General features: G+C 38.4%; 1 protein-coding gene across 2 annotated transcripts; it reads left to right on the top strand.

Annotated features, from left to right (window-relative positions):
* Positions 1-584: 584 nt before the first annotated feature.
* Positions 585-20,124, top strand: KATNBL1 (katanin regulatory subunit B1 like 1). Of its 2 annotated transcripts, none has more exons than XM_039551885.1 (10): positions 585-700; positions 8,818-8,945; positions 9,720-9,760; positions 10,126-10,405; positions 11,819-11,937; positions 12,128-12,178; positions 12,264-12,353; positions 12,895-12,984; positions 13,413-13,506; positions 15,001-20,124. In XM_039551885.1, the coding sequence occupies exons 2-10, from the start codon at positions 8,832-8,834 to the stop codon at positions 15,031-15,033; spliced, it is 912 nt and encodes a 303-aa protein (XP_039407819.1). In that variant the 5' UTR covers positions 585-700; positions 8,818-8,831; the 3' UTR covers positions 15,034-20,124. The 2 variants fall into 2 exon arrangements, with proteins under 2 accessions (XP_039407819.1, XP_010389551.1); XM_010391249.4 differs by lacking the exon at positions 585-700 and adding an exon at positions 912-1,060.
* The last annotated feature ends 1,735 nt before the right edge of the window (positions 20,125-21,859 follow it).

The raw sequence follows: 21,859 nt of genomic DNA, 5'->3' as shown, positions 1-21,859 counted from the left end.
GCAGGAGTTGGACTTGGTAATCTCTGTGGGGCCCTTCCGACTCAGCTTATTCTGTGCTTCTGTGATAATGCAGCAGAGCGTGGAGCTGCCACAGATTTCTCAGCCAGTTTCAGCGTTGCATACTCATAACCACGGCTCGTCATTGGCGGCCTACAGAAACGGCGGGCAGCGCAGACTGCGAGGTCCGTGATTCGGTATCATTCGGCATTCCCAGGTTCCTCCCGGCTGCGCAGCTCCGCCCCCGGAGACCGCGCGGGCGCGCAGTGACGCGAGCGGCGCGGGGCGGTGCGGGCCGGGGCGGGGCGGGGCGGGGCGGGGCGGGGCGGGGCGGGGCGGGGCGGGGCGGGGCGGGGCGGGGCGGGGCGGGCGGGGCGGGCGGGGCGGGGCGGGGGCGGGGCGGGGCGGCGCGGGGCGGGGCGGGCGGGGCGGCGCGGGGCGGGGCGGGCGCGGGGCGGGGCGGGCGCGGGGCGGGGCGGCGCGGGGCGGGCGCGGGGCGGGGGGCGGGGCGGGGGCGAGAGACGGTGGCCGGCAGAGGGCGCCGCGATGCCGCGCGGCGCGTGCAGCGGGGCGTGGTGCGGCGCGCGCGGCCCGGCATGCACCGCGGCGGCGTTTGAATGGCGCAGGCTCCGGGCGCCGGGCCTCGGCAGTAGCGCTCCCGCCGCTCCGCCCGCCTCGGCCCGGCCCCGAACATGAGCAGCGGGTGAGTGGGGCGGGAGTGCCCGGGGCCGCCGGCCGGGGGGAACGCAGCGGGGCCGCGCTCTGCGCCGCCGGGACCGGGCGCGGCTCCGAGGCGTCGCGCCGGGCGTGCGGGGCGGTGGCGGGGGCCGCGGGCGGTGCGGGGACGCGGATCGCTCCGTCCCGCTCCCCGGCCGCCTTGCCCGGCCCCCCGGCACGGCTGTGTGCAGTGCCTGCCGTCTCCAGAGAGCGAGTTCTGGCACTTCGGTCCCTTTCTAAAATGGTGCCATCAGGCTCAGCTCGAGGCAAGCGTGTTCAATGGCAGATATGTGCCAGGAGAGCAGGGAAGGCTCCGGTGCTGCCGAAAGGAAGGACGACAAGCTGGGTGTGAGGCCTGCTGACGGATTTAATTTCTTGGGTGTGACAGATTCCAGGGGGAAGGAAGGGGGGGGGAAAAAACCTAAGTGCTTGAAGATCAGATCCTGCATTAATTACTTTGTTCAAAAGCTTTCAAATTATTTTTTCTGTGCTGGATGATTTGGCATGCAGATTTAAAATAAAGACGTTCTGAATAGGGAGATCCTTTTTAAGGAGAGCGATTAGGTGGTGATCTTGGAAATCTTTTGTTTCTGTTTTTGTAATACGCTCTGCTTTGGAGGAAGGTTAAGTCCGCTTGCTTAAAAGCAGTTTTCGTCCATCTCTTCTTGGAACGTCATTTTTGCTTTCCCTGTTCCCCTGGTTTTTTCTTCCTCTCATTCTCTGACTGTAATCAGGAAAATAATTAAAAAATATAGTTGCCCATGTTTAGTAGAATTAAAGCATAACAGAAGGTAGGTTTGTGCCTCTTTGGCCTTGCTGATTGGAAAGGATATGTTCTTGTCTAAAAATGTCACTTTAATTTTGTATTAACAGTCCATGTAATTTTGATTTAAATTTCTCTAATGTTATTTCATTGAACTTTTGAATTCCGAAACTTTATAACTCAGGATTTAATCATAATATATTAAAAATAATATTTTTAAGGTATTTTTATATGTATGTTAGAAAGCATATGTGAGTATTTTGATACGCATGTATTCTTATAGCTGTGTGTATATATATTCACTTACTTTTGAAACTTCTCTTTTAAATTTATTTTCATTATATTTAATTATAGTGTTATATATAATGTCTACTATATATTTCATTTATATTATTTAGTAATAATTTAAATTAGTTATTTTTTTAAAAAGAATTAAGTGTATGTTGGTCCCAGGGTAAGAAGCTTGACTATAAATAAGGAAGGTTTTTTTAAATACTGTAAACAGACTAAAATCAATAATAGGAGTGTATTTGAGGGTAGCATAAAAAAACCATGTGAAAGCTGTGTGAAATGTAATCAGAGACTGTTCACCTAAGTAGTGAGTACTTCCTTAGCCTCCACTAAGTTTGGAGCTTGAGGAGTTTACCAGTATGTCTGTCTCTGGATTTGAATTCAAAATTCCTGTTGCAGTTTTTTTAAACTCTTTGGGTTGAGCCATAAATGGTAAAAGAAATTGCTGTATTTAATTTCATGAGTAGTTTCTTAGAGTTGTGTATAATATTAATGTGGGCACTTTGGTGGTGTGGGAGTTTATACGCTTTATAACACCTCTCAGTTATAAACTTACTCTCAGTCCAAACTTACTATCCCCAGAGTGTTCATAAGTGAAAGTCAACAGGTAGAAGTATCTTTAGACACTTCATCATTAGTGAAAGATGACTTCAGAAGCTGTTACTTCATGGCAGCTTAACATCTTTGTAAATAGTACCTCCAGATGCAGAAGACTTGAGTTTTTGACTTCTTTTTTGTAGAAAATGTGAATAGGGTTTAGTTATTAGACTCCTGGGTTATTTCCACAAGGAGAGCTAATGCTCATGTGGGTTCATCCTCACGAAACTTGAATGAAGTGTCACTTGTAATTTTTGGAGGTTCATTGTGACTGATAGTGGGCCACATACAAATTCTATATGTAAGAAGAAAATGAGCTTAAATCTTAGGTACAAGCTAATCTACTATAGTTAGTTGTTCAAATTGTCTTCATATTTACTGCAAATTTAGTGACATTTCTGTTGTTTTTATCAACATAATAAAACTTTAAACTGGAAAAAATGGCCTGACAGGTGTAGCACATTAAAAAACTGTGTTCTGCTAGCATATAAGACACTATAATGTTACAGAAAAATTTTGCATTAACATACTCCTTAGAATCTTGAACTCCACTTCCTTTTTTCAAGAAAATTCAGTATTTAACAGCTGGTGAACTGTCAGTACATTAATTGCTAAAAAAGGAATTTGGGAAAAAACCCCTGTTTCTTATTCAAAGGATGTGGAAGCCTTCTAAAACAAAGACAGATGGATTTTGTAACATTTATCAGAACTCAAATGAAAGGAAGTTATGTCAAGCTTACAAAATCACTTCTGCATCAGAAGACAGTGCTAGTTTATTTTTGTAAGCAAATCACCCTTTTGGAAGTAAATTTGACATAACCATTCTTGGAAGTTTCTTGTGACCACTGTAGATCTGATAATGGCCAGTGAAATTAGTTGACCATTGCTGATTCCCTGATGCATACCTATTTGGAATGCTTTCAAAGCATGAGCTCCCCTCCTTGGGAGTAATGATCAATTAGCTCTTTCATCTAAGTTTAATATTGTCATCCTTGAACTTGCATTTGGTTACCGTGGGATGGGTGAGAATCACAGGAACATTTGCAATGGCTAGTGCACATGGAATGCTACAGGAAAAGGTAGCTATTAGAATTTGGACAAGGCACAGGATAGAATAATGTGTCTTTTAAAAAGTACTGCTGATGACTTAAGATATCTAACTATTTTACGTTTTCCTTGCTGCCATACAAAGTAGTCCAGCCTGTGTTCTGTAAGAAAATAATACATGTGTAGATTACATCATGTGCCAAGAAGAGTTTGTCCCTCTCTGGGGGCCATGCCCAGAACATAGGACGATGGGAGGGAGTGGCAGAGTTGTTAATACTTGCCTTTGATAGATATGCACTTGAAAGCCTGTTAGTGCTGACTTCCTTTGCCTAATTCTGGTATGACCTGAAGAGTTTTATTGCATCTGGGAGAGATCAGAGATAGAAAATACCAGTAGAACCATCAAGAAAACTTTGCGCAGGTACTGTCTTTTGACTGTGGGGACAAACCAGCTTCTTCTCAGGATATATGGCTGCTGTTACTTTAGTCCTTCTGCTTACCGAAGATTGAAGAGAATAAAAGAAGCAGAAGGGAAGATTGTCTGCTTTGAGAAATCACCCACAGGATAGGGGAAGTTGGTGGAATTTGATTCTATCATCCTAATGAAATCATACATCTCTCTTCAGATTTGCAGTCTACCTTGTTACAGTTGTAAAACAGTTTAGGATTGTATGATGGACCAAGGCAGAGCTGAAGGGACATGCATTCTATCCTTAGTTTATTTTAAAAAACTTTGTTAAGCAAGCGAGATGCATTGGCCTCAAAGAGATGGTATAGCAGATTGTCCTGATCAAATACAACTAGCTGTGCTCATCACATGGGAAAAGTCAGAAATTAAAGACATTGAGGTATAGATTGTTTGACTCTGGATGAGTTAGTGTCTAATGCCAGTTTAAAAACCTTCTGTATGTATCCCAAAATTACAAGGGGCTGTAGTGTCTAATTAGCTATCCCTAGATGATACCCAATTTTAAATAGGAAATCAAAGTTGTGAAGAGCCCTGTAAAGTGCCTTACATCCTGTAGCATTCATTTTTTAATTGCTGGCCAGCCAGCATTTTCTTGGGTGTTACTAAGCCTTTTGAAGCTGGTTTCTTGAGATGCTAAGTTTACTATTGAACTGTTAGGTTTGTGTGTACCAGATTCTTCTGCTTATGTTCTGCTCTGTCTGGACTACGTGGGTTGTGTATCTGAGTTTAATCACTTCCAGTCTATTTTTTTTTTAATGTATTTGCACAGTCTGTCCTAGAACCCATATAAAACATTTGGGTCCACAACATCCTATGGCAAGTTCAGGTTGATTATATTTGCCCGCAGCTTACCCTTGTTAGTTTTGATCTGATCTTCATCTATTGTCTTTTGACCCTTTATTTTTATATTGGGCGAGAGAGAGCACGATCTCTGTGCACCTTCTCCAAGCCATTCATTTTGTAGGCCTTTGTATTTCCCCTGCCAGCTATAAGTAGCCACCTCTCCAGACTGAAAAGGCTGATCTACTCAGCTGTTGGTTATATGAAAGGTATTCCATGTATTTTTAACTTGCCTTTGTCTGAGCTCTTTTTTACTTTATCAGAAGTTTTTTTGACTTTTTAGGGTTGGTTTGGTTTTTTTAAAGAAAGTTAACTAACCCTGCACTCAGTATTTGAAATACAGGTACAAATTAGTTCTGTACACTGTCACAATAGTGTTCTGTTTATTTTTCTATTTATTGATTCATATGGAGCACTGAGCAGTCCAGATGATCTAAAGTAAACTGTCCTATATCCAGATATTTTTGTGGGTGGCAGTTACTAGCTTAGAGACTGTGATTCCAATAGGAACCCAGAATTTTCTCATACCTGCAGATACATAGGCTTTGCTTTATACTAATCTATAATCATTGCTTCTGCTTATTGTACCTCACAGTCCTCCTCCAGTTCTTCAGTTAGCCCTCATCTTCACAGTCTGGTATGGCTTCGTATTGTCAACAGTCTTCATCCCCTTTTGTGAGGTAATTTGTGAACATATTGAACAGCATAAACCAATGCAGGTTTTCCCCAGGGATCTGGAGGTGATTTTCTGCAGTGTGGAAACTGCTTAGACAGTTTATGGCTGTTCCTTAGATACTGTACATGCAAAATCTTTCCCTTTTTTCACTTGGTTTCCTAGTTTACTCAAGATTTAAGTGCAGGACTTGGAAACTCAGAATCTATCAGTTGCCCTTTATCCATGTTGTACTACCCCATACTCTTAATAAATTCCAATAATTTTGCAGAGCAGGACTTCATAGAGTCATGGAATAGTTTGGGTCATAATGGACCCTAAAGGTCTTCTAGTTCCAATTTCCCACCGTGGGAAGGAAGGGACACCTTCCACTAGACCAGACTGCTCAAAGCCCCATCTAACCTGGCCTTGAACACTTCCAGGGACAGGGCATCAACCAGTTCTCTAGGAAATGTGTTCCAGTGCCTTACCACCCTCACAGTAAAGAATTTCATGCTAATATCCAATCTAAATCTACCCTCTTTCAGTCTGAAAGTTACCCTTTGGCCTATCACAAATGCTCTGGTAAAAAGTCCCTCTCCAGCTCTCTTGTAGCCCCTTTAGGTACTGGAAGGCCACAGTGAGGTCACCCCTGAGCCTTCTCTTCTCTAGCCTGTGTTGCCTTAGTGACAGCCAGGCTGAATCTTTCCCATTATATTATTTGTTTGTGTCCACTAAGTCTATTCTTGGTTACATTGTTTACTAATTAGCGCAACAGAGATGTGAGTCTGGATCTTCCTTGAGGCTGTCTTTAAATACTGACCATGTTTTCCATGTATACTTTGTCAGGTCCAAGGGAGAGGTTCTGCACCTTGGCTAAAAACACAGCTATTTCATTACTGTTTAAATGTTCACTGATACTTCTGCATAATTTGAGACCCTCAACAGGAAACTATGGAAACCTCTCTAAACTGTTGGACAGTAAAATCCTTATGTATGACTTCGCTTCATTCTCTGGCCCTTTATATCTGATCATCTTTTGACCTTTTAAATTTCTTTTACCAGTCTTTAAGGAAAGAATTGATAGTTCTGTTGTTTCATTCTGTTTCAACTGGGAGGCTGGGGGACAATATATTCTTATGTCAGATTTGTCAGAGTGTAAAATTCTCTTAATTTTTCTCCTAGACACATGCAACCTTTTTAAGGAACTTCCTTTATTCCAGGGTCATCTCTCTCCAGCTTTCAGATAGCTCCAGTTCAGGTATTTTGAGATGTTACCTTAGGCTATTTAGAGCCCAATATTAAAAACTGATATGCTAATTGAATTTCCTTGGTAGGACATTGCTTTCTAGCCTTCTGATATTTTACACTTCTTTTAAGCAAAAAGCATTCTAGTTATATAATGCTGTCATTTATTTTGGTGATCAGATTCTTTTGTACTGCTTAGTGTGAAAGATGAGGATAGATAGAGATCATTTATTAAACAAGGAAAAATAAGGAGCAGTCACTGTTAGGCATGAAGAATTGTAAGCTGGTAGTATGTTATGGGAGTAATCACAAAAATTATTCTTCAGGAACAGAGATTAGGAATTTTTTTAGCATCTGATGAGATGACTGTGGGGTTTAGCTCTGGTGGGTAGAGGTTGTCCCCCCTGTTATTTTAGAGTTTATTGCTTTCCTCTTGGTATTATTCTCAAACAGTGGATAGAAGAAAAGAAAAAATCAAGACTTTTCCAAGTCCTCTTCATCTCTGGCCTGAATAAAAGGATGGATTCATTTGGATTTTAGGGTTATTGGGTTGGGTTCTTCTTCAGAAGTCCAGTTGTTCAGCATATGCCTTATACAGCCCATTTTAAGTCCAAATAATGGTTTTAACCAGCCTGATAAGCAGAGGAAAAGGTGTTTGGTTTTGTGAGGTTTTTTCTAAACTTCAGGGAAAAGTTTATTTACAAGCCTGTGTGGAAGAACTAGGAAGTGTGGAGAGCTGACAAAGTGATAACTCTTCTGTCACCATCCCATAGTGTGGAAAAATTAAGTTAATGAACCAGTCTTAAGCCCAACTTATATCTGGAAAAATATTGACCACCAGCTGTTAAAGATCTTGCCCTAAATAATGCTGCTATTTGCAATTCTTGCTGTAGTCTGAGGGCTTCGTGTTCCCATCTTTAAAGGTAAGGGATTCTGTCAGTAAATATTCCATTTTTTGAGAGAGATATCTCAAGTGAAGTTCTTTAATACTGATCCCAGTTCTAAAGAAAATTGAAACATTTGAAGAAATTTTTTTTCCACTGTACCCTACAATGTGGATTTTAATGTGCCTGATGTTTAGAATACAGTATCTATCTTGTTTTGAGACTGCCACCTGCTTGTTTTATTTGATGGCCTTTAGCTGCTGCATGGATCTTCATGGCTAATAAGCTGTTTCCCATCTGGCTTATTCAGTGCCAGTGAATAAGTGAATAGTCTTTTAAATGCTGAAGTTCTTAATGGGAGATAAATCTGCTACACAGAGTAAATGGGGTAGGACTGCTGCTGAAGATGGACAGAAGAGATTGGAGCACTCATGTTGGGACCAGAGTTTCACCTTTTAGGGGAAAAACCAGTAATATCAGAGCAAGTGGTTGTCTTTTAAAAGTAGCATAGGATGTCTCGCTAAAACACTTAAAGAATAGTGCCTCTAGGATGATGCAGTTGTTGAAGCTAGTCTCAAGCAGTGGATCTTCTGATGAGTTAGAAAACATGCAAAATCATATGTACAACTGTCTCAATCTTGGTGTTGATGCTTGTAGAAATATTTGCATACTTCAAGACAAGGGACTTCAGACATAGAATAAAGTTGTGGGGTTTAGTATTAAAAATAGCTGAAGTTCTGTTTTAACAAAAATGGGGTGGAGTGTGCATTGGCCAGTAAACTAAGGGGAATATATTTCACTCCATTTTTTTTTTTTTTTAACTCTTGTTATTTTGATGAAGTTTGCCTTCTTCCTCAAAAACAGGAATCAGTTTGTTAGCTGCCTTTTGCCCTTGGAACCAGTTGTGGAACCAATCATTTTTCTCTAGGCAGCAGATGAAATTCATAGCATGAGGAAAGAGTCTCATAAATTGCCCTCTTCTTTACTTGAATTCTTGTTTGTATGGCACCCCTCAGTGCAGGTGTAGCAAGCTGGTCTGAAAACAAAATCTCTTCCTCTCTTTCTTGGAGTAATTTTGGTTTTCTTTCCTTTTTTTTGAAAGCTAAATAGGGATTTTGAAATCCTCATCAACATGTTAATAATGATAAGGCCTTCAGCTAACATTCACTAAAGGATGATGTCTTGGGTTATTTATAAGATGGAAGATCTTGCAAATAATTGAATTCTTTTAACTGGTGTTGCTAGCTGCATTTGAAGAAAGTTGATGGAATGTTTTAGAAAATACAACTAAATATCTTTCCCTTGAGAACAGGGATTTGAGAGATTATGGCATCTGAAGCTCACAATGTTAAAAACCAGAAAGTATTGCATATTGAAGGTCATCCCATTGATCTCCCCAGAAAAAGAATCTCTTCTTCCACTAAAAAGATCATGAAGGAGGTAAGCTGTTTGTGTTGTTTGGTGGGTATTTTAATGTCCCTTGATAAAACTGAAGTAAACATTTATCAAGTTCATAGTTCTGAGTGGTCTAAAACTAGAAGCACAGCACTAGTAAGCATTTGATGTTTAGATGTGCAATAGAACTTGAACAGCAATTATATTATGAAAACTATGTGTTATAATAGATGCAGGCAGCAGCTGCACGGATCAGTGCATTGTATCGTCCATGTGAGCAGTAGGTACTGGTGCAGTCTTACTCATGCCTGCTTTTCTGCAATCTTGCCGAGAATGTTTCAGTATGGGAATTCTATCGTGAAAAAGTTCTTTCTTGCCAAGAGAGCTACATGGCACAAGTGAGAGGTGTAGGTGAAACATTCATTGAAATGGATCTGTTGTGTAGTCATACAGCTTCTTCTACCACATTGGTAACATGATTTTCACTGGATTCTTGCTACTCAGAAGCAGTTTTTATAACCTCTTACCTGTGTTACTGGCTAAAGAGTAAGACAGTGGAGTACAGAAAAAGCACTAGAGAGGCAAACTTACTGTAAGACTTCTTCAGTAAGTGGCGAAGATGCCAATATCCTCTGTTTGTTTATTGAAATTATTAAAATTCACATGATTTTATGAGTCAGTTTTAACAAAAAAGATCATAACATTGCCTTGCTGATGTGCACAATGTAAATGTTACCATTAATGCTAAGTAGTATAGATGGGAGTGTTTGACCCTTTCTAGTAAAACAGCTTTTTTCTTCTCTGTTTCTTTTCTCCCAGGGTAAGAAATCTCCAAAACAGCTGGCTTCATACACAAACAGGTAGGAGGGCTGTGCTGTGTAATATTTGAGTTTAAAGTGTGACAGAGGTAGGAAGAAACAGTTGAAATTGATTACAACACCAAAGCAGACACAAACGGATGATAAGTCTTGATTTTAATGACAATTCTTGGTTCTTGTGTTTTCTTTCATAATTATGAGTCTCTGCATTAATAAAAACAGAGAATATTGGTGGCATAACTTCTGATAACCCAAGTGTCATTAAGGCATATATTTGGGGGAAAAATGTTTTCAATAACCCAAAAGCTGACTGCTGAATTCATAATTATATGTATATAAATAAACGTAGTAATGCGATTGATTTGGTTTGGAGCAACCTTCACTAAAATAGTGCTTTATTATTGCAGAGTAACGGTTGGAAAAACGGTGACCAGTCCCCTCTCTCTTTTCAAAGTGGTATATTGTAAAAGGAAAGTTCATTGTTATACTCCAAAGCCTTGTTACAGAAAGAAACCGTGCCCTAAATCTAGGGGCCGTGACATGGCAAATAAAGAAAATGAACTGGCTTGTGCAGGGAATCTGCCAGCAAAACTTCACAACAGTCGTACACACTTGCTGAATTCTAGTGATTCTGGCTCATCTCAAACAGAAGGCCCCTCATCCAAATACAGCGCATTTTTTTCGGAGGTGGGTAGAGTTTGAAGAAACTTCAGTTTAAAAAAGAAGTGTTCCTAGTACTTAGCTGTGAAAGCTTGCTTTCTTTAGATTAATTTCCTTCAATTCTTTAAATACCAGGTCTTGTGATTTACTGTCTCTGTCAGTTTGTGGTGATACTGTTGTCAATAGTAATAGTCCTGCCACTTTTCTCCATCTTTGTGTCAGGTCAGAAGCTCGGATCTGCCTGACTTGACTGGATTAAAGTTGTACCAGCACCAAAGGAGAACGTTGTTTTGACCTGCTTAGGTTTCATGAACCAGCAGGACATGTGTCCATATGTGTGTTCATAGAAGTGTAAAAATGTTAGTGTATCAGTGGGGATAAACTGGTGAGGTAGGTTAGGACAATTTTCAATAGCAGTATCAACTTTGTGTGCAAAACTAAGTGTTTGTGTAAGACTTTATTTCTTGTTAGGATTGGTTGAGGAAACTTAGTGGATGCTTGTAGGGCTTCTGAAACTGGATAAAAGGTCAGATATTTAAATGAAACGGATTTTGTGACAGTGAAGGCCATTTAAGGCTCTTAATGTTGAAGCTTGCATTTCTGTCACAATAGATTTTTATTATTCATCGAGGCTTGCATGTGTTTAAAGTGAGGCATCGCAGGGAAGGTAAGATCAGAGACTGTCACCATGCTGTCTTGTCACAGTACATGTGGGCTGCCGTGAGGAGACAGCCCTGAGAGCCCAGTGGGCTGAAGGCACAAGTCTGCAGCACTTCTGCACTGTTTAATTTGATGGATTCAAGAAAAGAGCAGAATAGCTACACTAAAGAGGTTGCAGAAAGAAGGGTAAAGAAATGAAGACAGGGAAGATTCATTTTCTGAGAAGCTAAGGACCAGATCACTGGCCTCTGGCCACAGATTACTATTTAACTGGTTTGAGAGGTGTGTGTGGCTCTGCAGTGTTCATTCCAATCCAAGGTCTAATTAATTAAAATGCCTGAACTTCATTCAGAGAGCAAGCTTTTTCAGAAATGAACCTTATCTGTCAGAGTTTGGAATAATACATGTAATTACTTGTGTCTAAATTGTGTCAAAATTAATAATCATCTAAGTAAAATGTTCTCAAGAGTTGGTGAGAATTATAGGCTGATGCTCATGAATGCTCATTTTGATTATTAGATACATCTCTTCGGTGGTAAATAGGTACAAACCTTATTCTTGTAGCTTTTGTGTAAAGTAGGTCTAATCTTTTTGTGCCCCTTCTAAGGGAAATTTATGATTTTAAGGCTATCGTTAGATACATTTCTAAAACAGACTCATCAACATACAGGTAGAAAAGTCTATTATCTTATACCAGATTATTATATTGGAGTAGCTTATTGTTTTATTGCTGGCTACCTAACTTGTGGCAACTTCTTTTATATTTCTAAAAACATGCAGGTTTCTCAGGACCATGAAACTATGGCTCAAGTTCTTTTCAGCAGGAACCTGAGACTGAATGTAGCTTTAACCTTTTGGAGAAGGAGAAGTATAAGTGAACTGGTAGCCTACTTAGTGAGGTAAAATAAGTCTCTTTTATATCCTTAAAATGATAGCAATCCCAAATATGCCACAGTATTTCTAGCAGTTCTGTAAATGTTGTGACTTTGTTACGCTTTTTAAATCATAGTGGAAGCATATACTTCAACTACTACTACTAGTAGTAGGATCTACTAGTAACACTTCTGATTTTATTCTTAATGTTTCTAGGATACAGGATCTTGGAGTAGTAGTAGACTGCCTTCCTGTGCTTACAAACAGGTACAAACAAAAAAAAGAGGGGGATTAGAATCTGCTTATAACCACACAGAAGTTCAAGCACTTCTGAAACATCTTGTTTTTTAAGTTTACAGGAAGAAAAACCATATGTTTCAGTTGGCTGCTGTGTAGATCTTTTGCCTTTAGTGAAATCTCTGCTTAAAAGCAAATACGAAGAGTAAGTATCAGCTTGGGATGTTTTTAAAACACTATTACTTCCTGGCTATGCAGAGCCCTGGAAATTAATGGTTTTTAGTCCTCTGACTCTTGTTCCCTCTGCCCCTTCTCCCAGCTCTGCCTTTCTCAGGAAATGAGAAAGCTCTGGAATAGAAGCTTTCCTCTGAACCTTTATCTTTAACAAAGCAGGGGTGCAGAGATTGTTGTATGCAATGTTAGGGGAGAGGACTGGGTTTGCCCTTATGGTGATTTATTTATCCTAAACAGTAAAAAAGAATAGCACTGAGGTTTTAGTATGCTTTATAACATGAAATCAAGGCAGAGTTTTCTTCTACTTTTTCAACAAGAACTTCAGTTACCACTTAGAAATTGCAAAGGTAGCAAGTATTTAAACTTACCAATTTGCCTAGGTTTTTGTTCTTCCAGAATAGAAAATGTGTTACTTTCTAAATTGCTTACCAGTTTATCTCAACACTTTATCTGGCCTGTGGATAATGTACAGGGAGGAGGAAATGCATAATGTGTAAAATGTGTTGTTACAGATATGTGATAGTTGGTTTAAACTGGCTTCAGGCTGTCATTAAAAGATGGTGGTCAGAGCTATCTGCACATACAGAAAAGGCAGAAGATGGGTGAGTATAGTGTTGGGAAATACTTAAATATGTTCCTGTAGCCTAGTTCATCTCAATCTGTTTCAATTTTGATAAGTAAGAGCATAACTTGCCTACAAAAGGCGAAGTTACAATTTTAAAGTTAAAGCTTAAAAGTAGTTCTGTTGTTCCTAAGACACAGGTAGGTGGTGTTTGGAAGCTTACTTTAAGGGTAGTCAAGTAACTGGGGGTTTTTTTCTTTTTTTTTGCTGCTGCTGTAATACATGTAGGACATAGTCATATCAGGGATTATACAAATGCTGTAGAAGTTAAATGAAAATTTTTGAGATCTTATGGCAATATCTGTTGTATAGGCTGAGTCTATATGCAGTACTAATAATTCTTTTTAGTAAAAGAGACTACTGAAATGTACTTATGTATGTTATAAAGTGATGTTCATTCTCTTTCAGAAATATTAATATTTTAAAACAACAACTGAGTGTTTTGTGGGAACAGGAGAATCATCTTACTCTGGTTCCAGGATATACTGGTAATATAGCTAAGGTAATCCAGTTCTGGTTGTATTCAGTAATAAATGTGGTTGTATCACCTGCAGTATTCCTCTTGTTTTACGTATGCTAAACTGTGGTTGGACAGAAACACTTTTACTTTAGTTTCTGCTAATGCACAAGTGTATTGCATGGTTTTTACAGAAATCTGGAGTTGATTCCCTATGATAGTTGTGTGATTTAGAATGGTAATAATTTTTTAATCTTTTTTTCTTACTTTACAGAGGAAGCATCTCCTTAATAACAAAGTAGCTAATAGTAATGAGCCTTAAAATTGATGTTAAAAAGGGCTCAGTTGATTAGGTAGACTGTGAAAGGGACAGATGTTTTCTCTGAGATCTGTTGTACCCATTGTTGTAAGTGTAATGCAGAATGGAGAGTCTTAGCCCAGGAATGTCATTGGCATTTGCACATAAGGTGACTGGGGCAAGTGACAACATACTAAATTCTAAAGCTTATTGCTGGCCTAATGCTTAGAAAATGATGAGTTTGTGGAGAGCAGGAGCCTGTCTGAGATGAATCCCTGCTTACATTTCTCAGTAGGTTGTGGTATCAGTAGCATAATAAGGGTGTCTGGTAGATGCATGTTTTGCTGTTCATGCTCATTTCTATAAACATGGCTAAAAGTTACACTAGGTAAGAAACCCCTCCAGGTGGAGGGTCCTGATGAAGGTAGTGAGAAGGGAATTACAGCAGACACTTGGTTGTGTGCAGGATTTGAGTGAACTTGAAAAGAACTTCAAAATTGCATCTTTTAATTACATGATAAGGAATTTTGTGGAATCTATAGTTCTATGCCTAAAGAACTGATTGCATTGATGTATCAAACAAGTTATTTCCTTTTTTTCTGGGACTGCTGTGCACCTGCAACTTCAATTTTGATGTCCCTACAAGGATAATTACAAATGTCTTCCAGAGTTTCAGTCAGCAGAGATGCAGAAGAACTGAGTTCTAACTCCCAACTTGGTAGAGCCATGAGAGTATGTAATGTAGACTGCCTAGTTCTTTTGCTAGATCAGCATAGCAGCTATAGGTGGTGTCAGTTTGTTTCCCTAGGGTTCAGGTTCCCTTTATGTTCATTTGCTGGCTTCTTAATGTATATCAGGATAGATTGTGAACAAGGTCACCTGAGCAAGAGGAGCAAAAGTAGTACAAGAATGTTGGAGGGTTTGGCTGAAGGAATATGTTTTAACTACGTGATCATATTATGATGATGATCTTTCCTGTTCATGCAGGGAGCAGAGCAATAACAAACTAAATTGATGGCTTTGAAAACTAACCCTACTCTTCTTGCAGGCTTTTTAGTACATAAAGAAATGTCATTGAAAGCATTAATTGAAAGTAATTGTGAAGATAACTTGTTCTGAAATTTGGGCAAATACAATTATTCTTGTGTTATGGTCCTTATTGGTTACCCTGCTTCAGACATGGAGTTGATGTTAGAGCTATAAGGAATGTGACAAACACTTTCTCCTTTTTTTCCTTCTAGGATGTAAATGCTTATTTATTGCAGCTACACTGACATGATGGGGAAGCTATGTGTGCTTATGTGGTGAAAACAATCCCCTGAAGTATCCCTGAAATGTGTACTGAAAGCCTTTTGAGAAATACTGGCAGAAGAGAACTGAACTGTCAAGCTGTTTAATGAAACCACTAACAAAACCCTAACAAATCTACTTCACATTGAAGTGGAAAATGTCTAGTAGGAGCAACTTTTACTTCAGTGAGGTGAAAGTGCACTATGAAAACTGTATGCCTTTGCTGCATTTGGGATTCGCTCAGTTACTAGGTATTCCTTTAAATGCCACTGTATTTTGCAGCATCATCGCATAAAAGAAGATGAATTATATTGTCATGAAGACAAGACAGCAGAACCAGTTATAAGGAACCAACAAAAACAATCAGCATTAAGAGCTTTTATATGTCTCTTTCACAAGAGAACTACAAAATGCACAACTATCTTCCAATTACATTAAAAAAATACAAACAACTTTGGGATATTCATTTACTTCTATGTTTTAATCAAATTATTAAAGACAGTTTTTGTTTGCACTATTGAGAAACTATACAGCAAAGATGCCTTAATTACTAGTGTTTCGAAAAGCCAATGTGTTAAGATGCAAATAGCTATTATGTTCAGATTGTGATGAAAAACTACAAAAATCAGGGTTTCACATTGTGTAGTTAATTGCACATATACAAAGATTCATGTATGAAAAATATTATAAATACCTGAAGTTAAGCTTGGATGAACAGTTACTGCAAATGTCAGCAGAATGGTGAATTTATGTCTAACAAATGTTTTTATATTGTATGTGGATTTCTAACACAGTAATCTTGTTCTGTATCATTCAAACTACATGCAAATAAGTAAATATATTAAATGTATCTACTGTTTTTTCTTTTCAAGTTCAAAACCACCAATTTCTAGAATAATCTCTTCCACAATACTTTTTATCATAGATATTTATGTCTATTGTTTGAAATGTTTACAGCCAGGTGAGGCCATGTTATTCAAATAACACCCTTTTTATACTACCTCCTTTAAGAAACTGACAAAGAGCTTTTGCAAAATTGATCAAGTTTGAGCCTGATCAGTGATGGCAAATTCATACCAACAAATAGCATTGAGAATACAGCTATAAACTGTTCTACTGTCATATTGATATGCTGTTCTATTTAAATTTAAAAGCTATATCTTAATAGCTCTGAGGGAGTCTTAATTTTAGGCTTGCTGTTTCCTTTTTTAACTTTGTGATTAGGAAGCATGCTTTTTCAATTAAAACTTGTGAAGTGCCAGCTCTTCACTTAAAAGTATACATGCACAGCATGTATGACCAAATAGACTACTTTCTTAAAAATAAGTACTTACAGAGGTTGTTTTCATACCTAGCATTAAGCATGTGCACTTTTATTGACATGCAGGAGATGAGTCTTTTGATAGCCCCAAGTAGTTTTTTCTTTACAGATTAAATAAATGAATTTTAAACTCCTCTAGTGGTCAATAACTTTAGGCCTCCTGTTGCTTCATTTTGTATTTAGTTTATGTATCATTGTTGCTGACTTATGAAGGCCAACTAGAAATCTGTCATCAGAACTTGGTGCTTTTGGTTATTTGACTGTTCTGTAAACCACCAAAGGTTTTGCGTTTCCTAGGGCAGTCAGTAACAAAGAGTTTCTGTGACATCCCAAAACTGAGAACTTTGTGGGACAATCTGGAGACATGCACATAGCCAATATTTTTGCTAGAATTGTTGTGTATCAGTAGAGATATTTCATGCTCAAAAAGTTTTGAGATAGGACTTTTCAAATATTCTTACTATCAATTAAAAATTTAAAGGAATTATAGTATGACAACATTCTTGTATTACTTTACTGTTCTGTTGAGCACTTAAATGTAAAAGTATCAAAGTCTAGTTTCATCATTTGGGTAATAATTGCTGAAACTCTTAGATTATTCCTCAAGGAGAATACTGTTTATGGAAAATCAATTTTTTTTTTTTTTTTTAATAGACAAAATAATGGCCATTTATTTCTGATTAGAGAAGAAAGCGTAGTTGTAATTGATTAAAGGGATACTCTGGTATTTAAAAATCCAGCTTGAATATAGATTTAGATACATGGGGCTTATAATAAATTCTGTATGTGGCCATAGAGGTACCAAATCCTAACTTCTTTTAAGTGCTTTTGTTTTAGAGGCGAGGTAAGATTGACTTGAGGATCATTACTGAGGACTATCTAATAAAGAAATGCGTTCTTTTTAACTGCCGAAAGTTGTATTTTGACAGCATCAATAATACAGTATTAAACATTGTCATTAGTATCTGTGCCTTATTTTAAATGAATTTTTTACTGTTTTCAGGCAGCTACTAGACTGTAAGAACAGGATTCAGGTGTCTGTATTATCAAATTATTTTTTCCATCATGTTCATAATTCATTTAAACTATTCACACTAATATTCAGGTTCAGCTTCTTGTGTTCTCTTTAGTTCTCAAATGGCTAGGAATCAGTTTTGCTGTTACAGAATGTACATGTATAATATCTGGTCAAAGTTGACATGAGTTAAATGTCTTAGCAGCTGTGTAACTCCACTAAATTCATATAGTTGTCTCGGTGAATCTAAGAATAAGTTTATGAGCTATCAACGTGCATAAATGCTAATCTTTGTGATACTTTCTAAAAATGCTTTTTCTAGGATGTATCAAAAGATCCAGGCAGAATTAATCCTTTTCCTGTATGTTCTTGTGATGCAGAAGCACATATGTACTTGAGGATGAAGGATGCCTCCACAAAGCTGTTCTTCATGTTATACCACTTGATGTGAAACTGATGTCTTTGAAAAACAGTATGTCTTTTGCCTCAGTGTTCTCTGAAAGTACTTGAGGCTGTTTTGCTGAGGGAGTACTTCTTTTAAGTGTGACCCAAGATTTGCCCATCCCCTAAACTGAAATTAAGGAATCCTTCTGGCAAACTGTCTCTTTCTGCAGGGCTGAACAAAAAAGTCCAATATTTTGTAAATGTTAAGCGGCCCAGCTGAGGTATTGCTGATAGCTTGCTGAAGAGTGGAGATGAAAAAAGCTGTCCCATTAAGTAGCTGGGTATGAAGAAGTTAGCATGTCTTAATGATTATGTATGTCTCTGTTTTGAAGGAGCTATGCCTATTTCTCAGGAAAGGAGTCCTCTACTCTTGTATCACACAGGTGCTGCAGTTCCAGACTACCTAATAGTGCTTGCAGATTGTTGCTGGTATTAAAAAAATTAGCTTTAGCCTTCCAGGAGCTTACTGTTGTCTGCAGTGAGATATAAATAAAATGATTTCTTCCCTCCTGTAGGCTGCTTTATCAGAGGCTGCAGTTTTAACACTTGAGGTGCAGGAGGGATGGGAGAGTAGGAAAGGACAAAGTATGCATGCCCTAGGCTGAGTGACATCAGCCCCACTGCATTATACCGAACGTATCTGAAAGCAGGCTGTATTTTCATTTTCTGGTACATGAAGTAGGCAAGTTTGGAGTTGGAGGTCTTTATGCATTTTGCATTAAAGAGATAAAGGTTTTGAAGATGGATGCTCCAGTGTTAATTTGTTGGGATTTTTTTCTTGAAAGAGTGGACATTCTTGTGAGTGGAAACTTGAAAGTATATGTGAAGCTTACATTTCAGACTAGCAAGTGGTTGCTTTTACCAGTTCATCTTGCCAGATCTTCCAGTTCTACAGAAGACTGGATGTCTTAGTGTGGAGATTTGCAGCTATTTTTTGTGCCTAGTTCTCTGGTGCAAAGTGAGACTGGTGGTTCATAGTTAACTATTTCAGAATACAAAACCATGCAAATTATGGTACTGGTGTGAAGTTATTCCAGCTTTGCACAATGCAAATGCTAAAGTTTATGAAAGCAGTTGATTCTTTTGAGATTAACTTTATATTGAGCTGATGCTGTATTAGGGAAGGAAAAAAAATTCAGCTTTTAATAGCCTTGGTAAAAGCCAGACAGTGTAGTCTAATTTTTGCCTTCAGTCTACCATCCTACACACAGTAGTCATTGTAGGCTCCAGATAAAGATTCACAGAGAAAATAGATTGAGCATGCTTGTGTTATTAGTGCTTTTGTTAACCTTCTTTAAACAATTTATGTTTATTCCATGAGTTAAATGGCTTGTTTTATGTCTCAGAATGAGACTAAATTGAACTATTTTTCTCCCCCTTTCTGCATATATTCTTTAGCACTTAATGATGTTATTTATTGCTCATCTACTTTAAATATACTAAGAGATTGTCTTGTTAGAAGTGAGAGGGGGAAGATGAGAATTCTAGACAAAACACAGGGCTAGCTATTTAACGTGATTCAATTTGAAGCAGTTGTGAAAAATTTCCATCTTTAAAACTTTTCCCGCAAATTTTGTTAATATCTATGAATTGAAGTGTGCACTAACAGCTCTAAGTTTGACTTTGAACTTGGTTGGAAAAAAATAAAATGCTTTCGTTCTAAATAACCAGAGCTGCAGTATTTGTTTCTGTTCTTGTTTTCTGCATTGAGTACTAAGCTGGACTCTCATACTAACCTGCCATAAGGGAGGCATGAGGTGTAGCATTGTCCCTTAAAGGGATAAAATGGAAATATTCACAACTATTGCAGACCTAGACTATATTTGTTTCTGCTCTGACTGTAGTTTTGTAGTATATCTCTTTGTGTAGATTGTGGCTGCTGATCACATTGCTGTAAAATGAGATCTACTTTCAGCTTGAATGTATTCCACAGTGTTCCTGATTCATACGGATCGCTGCTTCAATTCAGGCAGTCATTACTTTGAGCGCTGTAGTGTAGATGAGCAACTAAGTGTTGGGGTGTCAAACATCTGTTCTTCGCTATAACAAAACACAAGGATGCTGCTTTTATCTTTTCCACCTTTTTATTTTTCCCTTATTCTTTCATTTAAGTGCTTAGAACCATTCGAATCCCCTTTGGAAAGTGATAGATGCCAAAAGTTGATAAAATCCTTTTACAAATATGCTTCTGACTTCTTTTAATACAATTCTGTGAATAATAGTTTTCTGTGGATTTGGGAAGGAGGCTGTTTTCTGTATGTATAGGCTTGAAATAAACAGAACTAGTGGACTTGACTGTTACTGTAATCGTATTCTTGATACTTTCTTTTTTACATAAGCACTATATGTATTGTGAAACAATTAAACCAAATCTAAATACCAAGATAAAGTTACATTCCAAAACTATCTGCTCTTTCAGGTGTAAATGTTGAAATACGTACGCACCCTAGTATCATACTTTAAAGTGACTTGTAGACAGTTTAAAATAGCTTTTGTAATTTATGATGTCTCTATCAAATTGAATTTAGTCTATTGAACTTCACTTTCAAAAAGCCCAAATTATGTTTAGATCTTGCAGTTGCCACTTCTACTCATTTCAGATATACTATGGATTTAAAGACTTAGTGGAGTAGGTATTCCACCTTCAGAAAACTAGCTGGTCTTTTTGTCTTTTGTGATAACAGGCTTTCATTACTTCTCTTCTGCATGAGACAAACTTCTTTTCTGCAAGAGTTAAGTAATTTTTATAGACTTTCAGAGAAGGGTTGCCACATACAAGAAACGTGTTTGGTTCCAAATGGGGAAATTGCACAAATACAGGCAGCTGTTAGGACTGTGCACATTTCATTACTATTGAATTGTCTTTTCTCGTGTGAATCAGCTGTCCTATTATCTACTCAGTCTAGATAAAAGTGGAATGATGGATTATTGGGGAGTTGAAGTCTTAACAGCTCTTGGCTGTAAGAAACCAAAACTGCTCTTTCTATTCTGACAGAATTGCTACAATGAATTCAGAAAAGAACTATTTGTTGTATGTTTAGTTTGGAGAGCAGAAATCTCTTAATACTTTTTATGTCTACTAATTGTACTTTGTCTTGAAGCTTAAAGGCATATGCATTTATGTATGTTTACTTAAAATTTTAGTTATTAAAATAAGTTCCTGACTGAATAGGGGAAAAAAACCCCAACCTTGCTGCATTAGTTAATTTTTGGATGACTGCCACCTCATGTTCCAGCTGCAGGAAACAGTAAAAATACAATTAACTATCATTGTACACACAGTGATAAAACTTGATTTTCAACATTGTAAGGTTTAGGTAATTACTAGTGAAGCAGTAAAACAAAGCAAGACTAAAGAAATAGCTGCCAAGTTTTGTTCTCAAACTTGTGTTTTGGTAAGTCTAAAAAGCTTGACTTTTTAATCAGCCAAAATGAGTGGTGATCGATGGGAGTGTTAATTCTGGAGTGATTCTGTGCCAACAGCCAGCATTAGCATAAGAATAAGCAGAGTAGCTGGTTGTGAAGTGAACCCTGCCCACCAGAGCAACTGTCTTTTCACATAAATTTTCTTAGAGCCTTTTGCCTTTTTTTTTTTTTTAAGATGTTACAATTGAGGTGTTTTTGGATAAAGAGAGCAGAGAGGGAGTTTTCTAAATCTGTTAATTGGATGATGGCGTAGTGCTGCAAGAGGTACCTCTAAAAATACTGCCCTCTGAGTGGTGGCATCAATAATCACTAAAGGGGGTTGAGGGCTTGAACACAGGCACATTATGATCAGGACTGTGGCCAATGTGTGCTGTCCTGGATGTAAATGTAGGAAATTGCATAAAACTGGGGGAGGAGTATTTAAGATACAGTACAAAAATTCACATTACCTGAAAAGGGTGCCTGTGATTGTTGGGAGATTGGGATATGATAATAGTGTTTCCAGTCCCGTGTGCCTTCTCCACAGCAGAGAGGCACTTCACAAGGGAAGGCTGGAGACCTGATGCTCACAGAGCAGTCATCTTTCTTGACAGTTGCTGCTTTT

This window comes from Corvus cornix, chromosome 5 (genome assembly GCF_000738735.6).
Source record: "Corvus cornix cornix isolate S_Up_H32 chromosome 5, ASM73873v5, whole genome shotgun sequence".
NCBI lineage: Eukaryota > Metazoa > Chordata > Aves > Passeriformes > Corvidae > Corvus > Corvus cornix.
Note: the sequence above shows the minus strand (reverse complement) of the source record. Positions and strands in the feature narration are given on the sequence as shown.